Here is a 14,257-nt window from a genome sequence, read left to right as displayed (position 1 = left end):
CTCATTTTCTGTCTTCTGTTGTGGAAAATTTTAAGCGTGAACAAAAGCAGACAGATGTACTGATCCACCTGCTTCAATAATATGCACTTAAGACCAGTTCATTTATGCCTTTCCCCCACTATCATTTTGAAGCAAATCCAAAATAACATATGATTTGTTTTTTCTCAACTGTTTAATATAGTTTCTCATTATTCTTGTTGATAATTGTTTAAATGCTAATGAGGGTATTCCCCAGAGGATCACCTTAAAGTGTTCTGTGCTTAGTCATTTCATTGTGGATTTTAGTATTATCACAATATCAGTGGATAGTACTACACTGTATTTTCTATCCTCTGGTCTTATTTATTTTCTCATTTCATTCTGGTCTATAATTATGTATGAAGTGAGTGGTATTCGTTTATTCTGCTGCAAAAGCTAGGCTCACTGAAACATTCTTCCAGGTCTGTATAACAAAGAGATCTAACACATCCAAATTCATGTTAGTCTTCAAAGCAGTCACCTTGGCAGGTAATTTGTTTATTCCAGTAATGCAGCCGATTCACAGAATGTTTTTGAAATTTCTGTTTTGTAATTGCCTTTAGAAATATGTTGAGTCACATAGTGTATTAGTGCATTTTCAAGCTACTGATAAAGATATACCCAAGACTGGACAATTAACAAAAGAAAGAGGTTTAATTGAACTTACAGTTCCATGTGGCTGGGGAAGCCTCACAATCATGGCAGAAGGCAAGGAGGAGTAAGTCACGTCTTACATGGATAGCAGCATGCAAAGAGAGAGCTTGTGCAGGAAAACTCCCCCTTATAATAACCATAAGATCTCGTGAGACTTAACTCACTGTCATGAGAACAGCACAGGAAAGACCTGTCCGCATGATTGAATTACCTCCCACCAGGTCCCTCCCATAACACATGGGAATTCAAGATGAGATTTGGGTGGGGACAGAGCCAAACCATATCATTCCGCCCCTGGCCTCTCCCGAATGTTATGTCCTCACATTTCAAAACCAATCATGCCTTCCTAACAGTCCCACAAAGTCTTAACTCATTTCAGCATTAACCCAGAAGTCCACAGTACAAAGTCTCATCCAAGACAAGGCAAGTCCCTTCTGCCTATGAGCCTGTAAAATCAAAAGCAAGTTACTTACTTCCTAGATATAATGGAGGTATAGGCATTGGGTAAATACAGCCATTCCAAATGGGAGACATTGGCCAAAACAAAGGGGCTACAGGCTCCACGCAAGTCTGAAATCCAGCATGGCTGTCAAATCTTAAAGGTCCAAAATCATCTCCTTTGACTCCATGCCTCACATCCAGGTCACACTGATGCAAGAGGTGGGTTCCCATTGTCTTGGGCAGCTCCACTCCTATAGCTCTGCAGGGTACAGCCTCCCTCCTGGCTGCTTTCACAGGCTGGCATTGAGTGTTTGCAGCTTTTCCAGGTGTGTGGTGCAAGCTGTCAGTGGATCTAACATTCTGGGGTCTGGAGGACAGTGGCCCTCTTCTCACAGCTCCACTAGGTGGTGCCCCAGTAGGGAGTCTGTGTGGGGGCTCTGACCCCACATTTTCCTTCTGCACTGCCCTAGCAGAGATTCTCCATGAAGGCCCTACCCCATAGCAAACTTTTGCCTGGGCATCCAGGCGTTTTCATACATCTTCTGAAGTCTAGGCAGAGGTTCCCAAACCTCAATTCTTTTTTTTTTTTTTTCTCCTCCCAGGCAGAGTTCTGCTCTGTTGTCCAGGCTGGAGTACAGTAGTGCAATCTTGGCTTACTGCAACCTTTTCCTTCTTGGGTCAAGTGATTCTCCTGCCTTGGCCTCCCAAGTAGCTGGGATTGCAGGCATGTGCCACCATGCCCACCTAATTTTAAGTATTTTTAGTAGAGACAGGGTTTCCCCAGTTGGCCAGGCTGGTCTCGAACTCCTGACCTCTGGTGATCGACCTGCCTCAGCTTCCCAAAGTGCTAGGATTACAGGTGTGAGCCACCACGCCGGCCCAAACTTCAGTTCTTGACTTCTGTATACCCACAGGCTCAACACTGCGTGGAAGCTGCCAAGACTTGGGGCTTTCATCCTCTGAAGCAATAGCCCAAGCTGTACCTTGGTCCCTTTTAGTTATGGCTGGAGTGGCTGTGACACAGGGCACCAAGTCCTAGGCTGCACACAGCATAGGGATCCTGGCCCTGGCCCATGAAACCATTTTCTCCTAGGCCCCTGGGCCTGTGGTGGGAGGGGCTGCCGTGAAGACTTCTGACATGCCCTGGAGACATTTTTCCTATTATCTTAGCGATTAGTATTCGGCTCCTCCTTGCTTATGCAAATTTCTGCAGTCAGCTTCAAATTCTCCTCAGAAAATAAGTTTTTCTTTTATATCACATTGTCAGACTGCAAATGTTCTGAACTTTTATTCTCTGCTTCCCTTATAAAACTAAATGCCTCTAACAGCACCCAAGTCATCTCTTAAACGCTTTGCTACTTAGAAATTTCTTCCACTAGATACCCTAAAGCATCTCTCTCAAGTTCAAAGTTCCACAAATCTCTAGGGCGGGGGCAAAATGCTGCCAGTCTCTTTGTTAAACATAACAAGAATCACCTTTGCTACAGTTCCCAACGTGTTCCTCATCTCCATCTGAGACGACCTCAGCCTGGACCTTATTGTTCATATCGCTATCGGGCTTTGGTCAAAGCCCTTCAACAAGTCTCTAGAAGTTCCAAACTTTCCCACATTTTCCTGTCTTCTTCTGAGCCCTCCAAACTGTTTCAACCTCTGCCTACTATGCAGTTCCAAAGTTGCTTCCACATTTTCAGGTATCTTTTCAGCAACGCCCCACTCTACTAGTACCCATTTAATGTATTATTTAATGTATTAGTCTGTTTTCACACTGCTGATAAAGACGTACATGATACTGAGCAATTTACAGAAGAAAGAGGTTTATTGGACTTACAATTCCACATGGCTGGGGAAGCCTCACAATCATGGCAGAAAGTGAGGAGGAGCAAGTCATGTTTTATGTGGATGCCAGCAGGCAAAGAGAGCTTGTGCAGGAAATCTCCCCTTGTAATAACCATCAGATCTCGTGAGACTTATTCACTATCATGATAACAGCGCAGGAAAGACCTGCCCCCATGATTCAATTACCTCTCACCAGGTCCCTCCCACAACATGTGGGAATTCAAGATGAGATTTGGGTGGGAACACAACCAAACCATATTGCATAGGAAACCAAGCCTCATTACTTTGGTCAAAACCAGTATCTAACAAAAATATTATTATTGAATTCAATCACTCGCTCATATTTTTGGACTTTACTTTGAATAAAAAATTTATTTATAAAAATTAAATCTCCCTACAATGAATTTTGATTTGCAGCCAACTGTGCCATTGAAAAGCAGGAGGTACAGAACTTCCCCCCAAAACAATGCTTTATTGGCCAGGTCCCAAGGCCAGAGGTCCCAGGAGCAGCAGCAGCAGCAGCAGCAGTGGGTCCTCCAGGAGAACCTCCAAGGTGACACAGGGTGCCCACTGCAGACAGGTTATACTGCATGGTGCCTCCTCCCTGACAACCACCTCCATTTCACACCAGCCACAGCAAGGAGCTTTGACACCAGCATGGATCTCTGCCTGCCGCTGATGGCCATGGCTGTCGAATACGTGGTGTTCCATCAGTTCTTTATACCAAGTCCTTTATGAAGCATTCCACAGAGCATGTGTCAATGGCGTGTGTTCACCTGGCCTTCAATATAGAAGAGGCTCCAAGACAAATAGGAGATATCATCAGCATGTTTCATCACCTCTGACCTCTGAGAAAGAAAAAAGAAATCTGAGCCTCTACTATTATATCAAAATTATGTTAACTTAAAGAATCAGATTATAAAAGCAGAAAGATGAGGGCCCCAAGAGCCAGACTTTTGTCATGATACCCACCATTAGGTCATCATTATAATACCTTCAGGTGTTAGAGTGTTAGTGCAACTAACACCTGGCCAATACCTCATGGAATTGCACAGGAGGGCCCAGGAAAGCCTCATGAATGTCTTACCAAACAGGGAGAGAGATGGAGGTGGCGCAGGAGCTAGGAGCAGTTTTTAGGTCCCTATTTATATCCACTCCTTCTAAGAGGAGGAAGAGCCACAGAGCTCAGCTCCCTGCAGGTCCAAGTTGAAGAGCCAGCGACTTCCTGTTGAGATGAGCTGGTGGTGCTCCCTGCAAAGGCTCCCTGTGTCCAAGGACTGCAAGCCCCCTGCAAGAGTCTCGCAAGTCTTAGAGACAGACCTCATCCGATTCATGAAGCTACTCATTGGAGTAGGCAGGTAATTCTGAAAATACAAGAAGAAAAGTTGTAACTACAGAGGTCAGTGTCAAGGTGGTTGAGGTTGTGAGTGGGCCATCACTGTGAGTGGGACTACTTGGGGAACAGCAAACATCAAAGGGTAAGCCAGGGGCCCCAGAGTCACTGGCTGACTTCAGGCCTTTTCCCAGAGGGATGTCTGGAGGGCTGCCTACCCTTTGAGCCATTGGCATGTACACCTCAGTGTGAGTGGCCCCGCATTGCAGCTCTTTCTGGAAATGATTATTGACCCTGGACCTTGTGATGAATTTTGAAATGGAATTGAGGAGACCGTAAGTACTCCTCAGGCTGGCCCAGGGCCCAGTGCACACCTGTCCCAATGTGGACAGGTGTCCTGTCCTGAGCAGCAGCCCTGCACGCGCTGGATAAAAAGCAAGCCCCATTGGTGTGGCTTGGTGCTAACAAGCTGTCTCTTCACTCCCAAATCAATACTCAGTTACATTAGACCAATAAAATGGCTATATTCGCTTGAATTTACATATATATTTTGCAATGCCTCACAGTATGAGAAAATCTTAATAGCCCCATTATCTATCCATATTGTAAATAAACATGTTTAAAATAAGTTAAAGCTACATATGAAAATTCAGAACTTCAATTTTCTACTTAAAACTTGTTAAATATGAAAACTATTAGGTTGGTGCAAAAGTAATTGTGGTTTTTGCAGGTTTTGTTTTTTGTTTTCTTTTTTTTTTAAATGGCAAAAATCTCAAATTACTTTTGCACCAATCTAATATTTAGATCTGTGTTGAAAATCTTATACTTTTCTCTGTGCACCCCTAATTGCAGGCTCCCAGCTCCTAAATAAAGAAGTTCCCTATATGTGCTAAACAATTCTGTCTACTTAGGACATTTGGAATGTTAAAGAATGTGTAGTTTGTCATTCTGCTTGCTTAAGTGTTCAAATGTATAGACAGCCGTGAGTTCCCATTCTAGTGGTATGTCTGAGCTGCCCTCCCTGTTCCTTACTCATTAAAGTGATGAATTTTATAAAAGCAAAACAAAAACCCAAACAACAAAACAGTGTTATTTTAAAGTTATAGTGCTTTTTTCGTGTGTGCATGAGTGTAATATGTGTATGTGTATAATGTACATTTATGGTAAGGTGTTTATATATTTCACATGACTAATGGGTTCTGTACTTGTTTTAAATTTGATTTTTTTTAAGTTCACAATGCATTAACATGTTACAAATTCAAAGGGTGTAAAAGAAAAGGTTTTGATCCCCTCCCTGTCATGGAGCCCTCCATTTCCCCTACCAAAGACAGCCTGTGCAACCAATTTCAAGTGTATCCTTACAGATCTCTCCTATAAATATTCATGCATTTATTTTTTCTCTTATTCTTACAGAAAGTGAAGCATACTGTACACGCTGCTTTGTACCAGCTTTTCATTTGACAGTGTATCTTTGAGATTTTTTCATATTCCATAAAAAGCTTCCCTTTGTTTGTAAATGCACCACAGTATTTTTAAGCAGCACTACTGATGAACCTTTGGATTTCCTAACTCTTTGCTATTAAAAATGTACTGTAGGGGTTGGGCCCAGTAGCTCATACCTGTAATCACAGCACTTGGGAGGCCGAGATGGGTAAATCACCTGAGGTCAGGAGTTCGAGACGAGCCTGGCCAACATGGTAAAACCTTGTCTCTACTAAAAACACAAAAATTAGCCAAGCGTGGTGACACATGCCTGTAATCCCAGCTACTTGGGAAGCCGAGGCAGGAGAATCGTTTGCACCCAGGAGGTAGAGGTTGCAGTGAGCTGAGATTATGTCACTGTACGCCAAGTGAGCCATGATTGTGCCATTGCACTCCAGCCTGGGTGACAGAGTGAGACCCTGTCTCAAAAATAAAATCAAAACAAAAGTACTACAAAGTAGACATTTGTACATACAGTATTTTGTACCAGTTAAACAATATAAATTCCTAGAAGTGGAATTACTGGATCAAAGTATTTTAAATTTTAAATTTTGCCCAATTGCTTTTCTTTTAGAATTTGTACCAGTTTATGTTCTCACCAATGATATTTGCTTTACTATTTTTCCCACAATTGCAACAGCAGAAAGTTGTCAAGTTTTATTTTTGCCACAATGATACATTTAAATTTCACTTCTCTCATTATGAGGTAAAGTTGAATATATCTATAAAGCCATTTACATTTCCTTCCTTGTGAACTGTGTGTTTATATCCTTTGCTCATTGTTGTACTACCTTGCTGATCTTTTTGTAAATTGATCTCTGGGAATTCTTTTTATTCCCTGGAAATTAACCTTTATAAGTTGGAAATATTTTTTCCTAGTTTGTCATTTAGATTTTGACTTTTCTTGCAGAAGTTGGTTTTGTTTTAAGAGATGGTCTCCCTTTGTCACCCAGGCAGGAGTGCAGTGGTACCATCATAGCTCACTGCAGCTTCAAACTCCAGAGCTCAAGGGATCCTCCCCATTCTGCCTCCCAAGTAGCTGGGATTGCAGGTGCACACCGCCAGACTTGGCTAATTTTTTAATTTTTTGCAGAGGCGGATCTTGCTCTGTTGCCCAGACTGGTTTCAAACTCCTGGCCTCAAGCAGTCTTCCTGCCTCAGCCTCCAAAAGTGCTGGGATTACAGGTGTGAGCTACTGCACCCGGCCTGTTGCCATAGTTTTTGCTGTGCAGAAATATTTAGATTTATGTAGCCAGATTTGTGTATTATGTTTTCTGAATTAAGCTTTTTCCGTTCATAAGGTTTTTAAAAAATATATTTCACATATCTTTAGTACATTTATGAAATCATTGATCCATCTGGAGTTTATTTTGGTTTACAAGGTGAAAAGTATGGATTCAGCTCTTTTCTTCCTTTTCTCTGGTGGCTCTCCTGTTGACATGAATTTTGAATTAAAAAAAAAGTCTTTAGTACATACTGTCATATGCAAGAACAGCTAATACTGATTAAGCCATATATTCTTTGAATCTTTTTTTATTGCTATAGAGATTCTTCATTTTTGTACGATCAGAAAATGAGTAGTTACAATGTATGATAACTTTTAAGTCAGCCCAAAGAAGCTGCAAATTATATAACATTGTGGATTCCCTTCTGGGTTCTCCTTACCTTAACTGTGATACTCCCTGCCTTATTGCTTCTTGCAAAATACCATGATGTCATTGTCTCCTTGGAAGCAAAGTGCCACTTGAAAATTGCTAGGCAAAAATGTAACCAAATGTTGATGTTGGCTTGCATTTTTATTTGTGAAAGTTTACAAATCGTATAGTTTGTCAACTAACAGTCCTATTATTTTTACTTTTAATGTGATGGTTCTTATTTTTAACTGATATAAGCTTGGAAATTTTTTCTGTTCATTTTTACTAAAAGTAAATATTTTGTACAATTTTGGAGAGGAGTGATGGAAGCTCCATGCCTGAGTCATCCAACCCAGGCTGTCTGATTAGAGGATGAGTTGTTTATGCTTTTTGTTTCTGGTTTTTTGTTTTTGTTTTTGAAACATAGTCTTGCTCTATTACCCAGGCTGGAATGGAGTGCAGTGGTGCAATTTCGGCTCACCGCAACCTCCACCTCCCAGGTTCAAGCAATTCTTGTGCCTCAGCCTCCCGAGTAGCTGGGACCACACCCAACTAATTTTTATATTTTTAGTAGAGATGAGGTTTCATCATGTTAGCCAGGCTGGTCTCGAACTCCTGACCTCAGGTGATCTGTCCACCTCAGCCTCCCAAAGTGCTGGGATTACAGGCCTGAGCTACTGCGCCCAGCCTGTTTTGGGTTTTTTTAGTTATCTTGGGAAGGAAGTCACTTTCTAGATGAAGAGTTCTTTTTTAGCATTATTCTTGACAGAACCTTCATTAGTGAATGGAAAATGGGGTATGTCCATGTAAATATTTCAATTGCATATCTAGAGCTACTCATTTATAAATATGTTTGAAAATTAAGTCAATTATAGTAACTGATTTATAAAATGAAAGAATTGGTGAGATTAATAAGATATATCTTCAGATTTAAACGGCTTTTAGTCTGGAATTCTTTGGAAAGAAAATAGACTTCTTGCAAGATGTTACTGTGTGTATTCCTTGACATTTCAGTTTAACAAGTAGAAAAGTGCAGCTGCACACCATTTATGAATATATTTTAATAGGAAAATTTCATAAAGCCTCAAGTAATGAACTCTTTTTAATAAATGGTAAATTTGGAGGAGAGATATATGCTATCTTTTTGTCTACACATTGATAAGTCATTTAAAAGTTCTCGGTTTTTTTCTTCTATCTTTAAAACTAGAGAAATAATAATAATGATAGTGATGATGAGGTGTTCACTTTGGCCCCCAAGGATATTTTGATCATTCTAAACTGCTACCTGCTAATAAAGATGTATTTTTCTTACGATTTGGAGACTTAATAGACCAAATCACTACATGTAAATATGTGTTCCATTATAAACATTCTAACTTCCTCCTTCAGTTTCCTGGAGAAATGTGTTCGATTGAAGATACTATATATGTTCTATTCTTTCAAATTCTATTTTCTTCAATGAGTTTTCCTTCCTATCAAGCTACTGTCTTTACAATATGACAGTCTTGATATCTGACATGTTGACATTTACTGTTTGTAACTTGTAAATGTTGTGATGAAAAGCTTTCTGGATTATAATTGTTTAGTATTGGACACATTTTTTTCCCTTACTGAAATCTGAAATTTTCTTCTGTGCACTAAAGCTCAGATGTATATATTTTTACTAAACTTTGCAAACTGTACCCTTTTCTTTTGACATTCCCACTTGTGTTCCTTGTTTTTCCTTTGAATCTCAGTATTTTTGTATTAAATTGTATGGCCATGAGATTAATGATAGTTTGCATAGATAATTGACTCCATTTATATCATATGAAGTACATAATACATTTGCTCATATGAAGATAGCCACAACACAAAAATTCCATACTTTCATTATTTGTTCTTACATTTACGGAACAAATGTAATATGTTTATAAATATTTGCTCAGATATGAATGATAAATGTTGATATACTCTGTAAATGGTTTATTAATGTTCTTATTTCATATGATTTTCATCACTACATATAAAAGATCATGACTAAAATAGAAGACTATTTTGTATAATAGCTTTCGTTAATTCTTAGAATCCTAAAAGCTGAAAATATTATGGAAATGGAAGAAATTCAATTCCAGGTGTTTTAATAGTTTTATTTTTTATATTTTTTAAAATTTCATGTGGCTGCAATATAATTTAACTCCAGAAAAAATGAACTATAAAATACTGTTTTTCATTATATTACAAACATCTTTCACATTTTAGAATGCTTGAATATATTTTATGATGCAGTCATGAAATCTGTGATGTTATTTAGAAATGCAGGCCAAATTAATTTATTAAGGGTTTGGAGACATAACACTTTACTTATAAAGTACATTAACAAATAGATCAGTGGGTTTGTATAAATGAACTGGGTTTACTCTATTTTTTACCCCCTTCAGGCAGAACTCACAGTTTGGAGATGAAAAAACATTTAGTGATTCATCATTGCTGGAAAATCTCCAAAATAATCATGTAAGTTACATAAAACCATTATCTTTTTGTTAGTGAATAAAAACTAATGAATGTTTCTCTGAATTATCTTTTATGTTTATATATTTCTCTTTTTTTTACTTTCATTATTATTTATTTATTTATTTATTTATTTATTTATTTATTTTGAAACAGAGTCTCACTCTGTTGCCAAGGCTGGAGTGCAGTGGCATGATCTTGGCTCACTGCAACCTCTGCCTCCCGGAATCAAGCCATTTTCCTGTATCAGCCTCCCAAGTAGCTGGGATTACAGGCGCCCGCCACCATACGTGGCTAATTTTCGTATTTTAGTAGAGACAGGGTTTTGCCATGTTGGCCAGGCTGTTCTTAAACTCCTGACCTCAGGTGTTCCACCCACCTCAGCCTCCCAAAATGCTGGGATTATAGGCATGAGCCACCGTGCCTGGCCTCATGATCATTTTTAATAATTATCAAAATCTATGCCAATTCCTTTTTACTTGGCCAACATTAATTCATGGTTGTTATTAATTTGGTTTTAATATTATAATTCACCAATATTCTGTCTTTTCAAATTGTTTCATTTTAAATGATTATAGAACGCTCTGTGATACAATTCAATATTAACAATTTTAGAATATCTATGGAAGTAAGTTATCTGCTTAGTACCATAGGCTGGTGCTAAATCTACAGTAGAAACTCCAGCTTCTGCCACCCAATGTGAAAATCCTGCTTATGAAGTTACTGACTGTATTAGAGTTCTCTAGGGGGGCAGAACTAATAGGAGATATATATATATAACTAATAGGATATATATATATATATATATATGAGTTTATTAAGTCATATTAATGCACACAATCACAAGGTCCCACAATAGGCCATCTGCACACTGAGGAGCAAGGAAGCCAGTCCAAGTCCCAAAGCTGAAGAACTTGGAGTTTGATGTTTGAGGGCAGGAAGCATCCAGCATGGGAGAGATGTAGTCTGGGAGGCTAAGCCAGTTGAGCCTTTTCACAGTTTTCTGCCTGCTTTATATTCTGGCCATGCTGGCAGCTGATTAGATGATCTGCCTTTCCCCATCCCACTTACTCAAATGTTAATCTCTTTTGGCAACACGCTCACAGACACACCCCCAGGATCAATACTTTGCATCCTTCAATCCAATCAAGTTGACACTCAGTATTAACCATCACACTGACACTCAGGTTTCATAAGATCAACTTAGAGAGTCTTCTGGAGTTAAACCCCAGAGCTTTTTCTCATAACCACTTCAGGCCCAGTATGTCGAAACTCGAACTCATAATTGTTACCCCAAAACATGCATCTTCTCTAGTACGGGTGGGCTTGACACTTTGCCCGAGTGGGGCCCTATCAGTATGTTGATATGGGTATTTTTGTATCTCTGTTTTCTACACGAGCCTTTGACAAAATATTAACTTCAGGATCTACAAAACCTGGAGCTAGACCACCTATTGCCTCTTGAAATCTCAGCTTTCAGTAAATTGTACCGTCACCTATCTTGTGACTCTTCCTAGGAATCAGAGGATTGTCTTTGATGCCTTCTTTTCTCTCCATGTCCAGATCTCTGAGTCACCAAGCCCTTGTCAGTACTGATTGCTAGAATGTATCTTGGGTGTCAGCTGCAGTTAATCCTCATTTTCACCCCCCAGTCCAGACCGCCAGTACCCACTCTGTGGATGGCTGTGGTAGCCTCCTGGCCAGTCTCCTGGGTTCCATTTTTACTCCTCTCCAGTTATTGTTGCACGTGACAGCTGAAAAATGCAAATGGAAATCAAGTCCCCTCACTATCCTGTTTAAGCCTATTCTCTGCCTTCTCTCTTCACTCATAAAGTAACATGTTCTGGCCCCTGCCTAAGCTGTCACCCTCATTTTGAACTCCTTTTCTTTCTCCTCATCCCACTGACTGCCTTTTATTTTCTAAAACACATCATTTTTTCCTTCTTTATGACCTTTCCTGCTTGATGGAAAGCACTTTGCTCAATTCTTCCTGAGGCTAAAACTTCATCAGCTCAAATATTACATTATCTTGAGAATAACCGCAGACTCGCTCAAGTCACATTACATGATATTTGCATATTCCCTTATTTACAGTGCTTGTCACACTGTAAGTAAACAATATGTGTATATTTGTGTTTGGTCTTCCCCACAACACCAAGCTTCACATGGCAGGGACCATGTCTCTTTAGTCCACTGTTGTAGCCTGAACACAGTTTTTTCAAATAATGTTCTGATATATCTTCCTAGTCACTTCACATTATTATTATTTTTTTGTCCAAGAGCATAGAGAAATGTTTTTCCTTTATTAAATTGAATGACATTTCTCTTTATTGAGAGCCAGACAGGAATATATTTAATTTAAAATATCTGGCTTCTCTCCTATAAACCCTAAGCTCTGTGCAGAAAGGATACACCCTTCTGTCTTCTCAGGCTGTAGGAGTCCACTGGACATAGGAGTTGCTCATAATTTCTTATTCATTAAAATATGAATAAAGTTACCATTTTTGGAGAGGAAAGACAAAGCCTTATAGAAAAATCCTCAATCATTATCACCCCAACGCGAAGTATCACGCCAATGCAGTAAGATGGCATGCCTAAAATTTAAATCTGATCGGGAATTACAGCTAGGTAAATGAACATTCTCAAATTTTTCTCCTGTCCTCCAAGGACAAGATTCAGCTTCATCTGCCTTTCTCACTATACTGTTTCTATTTGACAACACCAAGTTGTCTTGTATAAATGTTTAGAAAATGAATGAAAGAGTAGAAAAATAATTTGAATTAAAAAACACATTTTCTTTGTAATTGATGTTGGCTTCTTTGTTGGCTATAATCCCACACCCCCTATGTGTAACAGCTATGTTTTTATGGGTTTTTGTTTGTTTGTTTCGTTGGGTTTGTTTTGTTTTGTTTTGTTTTGTTTTGAGACAGAGTCTCACTCTGTTTCCCAGGCTAGAGTACAATGGTGCAATCTCAGCTCACTGCAACCTCCGCCTCCCGGGTTCAAGCGATTCTCCTGACTCAGCTTCCCAAGTAGCTGGCATTACAGGTGCCTGCCACCATGCCTGGCTAATTTTTGTATTTTTAGTAGAGTAGGGGTTTCACCAGGCTGGTCTCAAACTCCTGACCTCAGGTGATCCACCCACCTCGGCCTCCCAAAGTGCCGGGATTACAGCACTGGGATTACAGGTGTGAGCTACCACATCCGGCCAACAGCTATGTTCTTAATAGACATGAAGTAATATTACTATCAGTGTCAAAATGTTCACATGAGAAGGGCTTAAATTATATGTTTATTTTTCACAGCCGACTGCACCTATAATATGTGAATTTCTTACAATGATGGCAGTCTGTCACACAGCAGTGCCAGAGCGAGAAGGTGATAAGATTATTTATCAAGCAGCATCTCCAGGTACAAATGAAGAAATTGTAAAGTATTTTTTTGTGGAAAATTGTTCTGAATGTAAAAGTCAGTTTAATTTTAAAAAGCCAAATTGAGTGTTTTTTTAGATAAAAATTTTTATTTACCAACTAGAAAAACCTTGGCTTTCAAGGTTAAATATATATGTGATATTTTAAAATGTGTAACTTTGTGTACGTAATTTTTGGTATATGACATAAGTTACATGAGAATTTGAATAACATAATTCTCATAAGTGAAAAATGTACTTTTTTACCTATGCATAATAATTTTTCCCTTTATAAATACCTAAGAACTCTTAGTCAAGCTGGTTTTGCATGGGTACAAATAGGAAAAGGAAAATGTGTTTGCCTAAATATAGTAAGCATATATAACTTTAGAACACCAATTTTGATTTCCTCTTGTTAATGATAATAACGAAGTTTGTGTATTTATTTGGGTGAGGAAAGTTTTACACATTTGAAGAGATTCCATAAAATATTATTAGTACAGTTATCAATATTAAGTACTTAGGCTTAATTTTGGATCTATTTTCAATGTAAAATTGGGCAGATAGTTTGATGAGAACTTTGTTAGAAGTGTTTTAAACTGTATTCTAAGCCAGCATCTGTGACTTATAGAATATACTAAATTCCTTAAAAGCGTAAGAATTGTTATATCATATTATTAGGATAGAAACTGTGTGATGTTTTCTTATGCCATACCCTACTCTAGCAATAAAAAGGTTTTATTTAACATGATGAATTTCATAGACATTAAAATCATTATTAGTTCATTTAAAGCTGTTTAAATTGAATCCTCAGTGAGCAATATTAGTTTCTCTAGACTCAACAATTTAGGAGGAAAAGGATAAAAGTTTAGAAGGCAGTTTTCTCTGATTCCTTGTGAGAAAGTTTTCTAGCAAATGTGCTGGATGAAGGGGTACATTTAAATTAAGCTTCTTAGGAAT

At 38.7% G+C, this 14,257-nt stretch overlaps 1 protein-coding gene across 12 annotated transcripts in view; it reads left to right on the top strand.

Annotated features, from left to right (window-relative positions):
- ATP8A1 (ATPase phospholipid transporting 8A1) overlaps positions 1–14,257 on the top strand; it is a 266,665-nt gene that overhangs the window by 100,489 nt on the left and 151,919 nt on the right. For all 12 annotated transcript variants that reach the window (XR_012434807.1, XR_012434806.1, XR_012434805.1 and 9 more), the window contains 2 exons: positions 9,819–9,891; positions 13,194–13,299. Coding sequence is in view for 9 of the 12 variants with exons in the window: in XM_065544954.1 (XP_065401026.1) it covers positions 9,819–9,891; positions 13,194–13,299 (179 nt within the window). In the remaining 3 variants the exon portion in view is untranslated. The remainder of the gene's footprint in view (positions 1–9,818; positions 9,892–13,193; positions 13,300–14,257) is intronic.

This window comes from Macaca fascicularis, chromosome 5, assembly GCF_037993035.2.
Source record: "Macaca fascicularis isolate 582-1 chromosome 5, T2T-MFA8v1.1".
Taxonomy (NCBI): Eukaryota; Metazoa; Chordata; class Mammalia; order Primates; family Cercopithecidae; genus Macaca; species Macaca fascicularis.
This window is presented reverse-complemented; position numbering and strand designations above follow the sequence as displayed.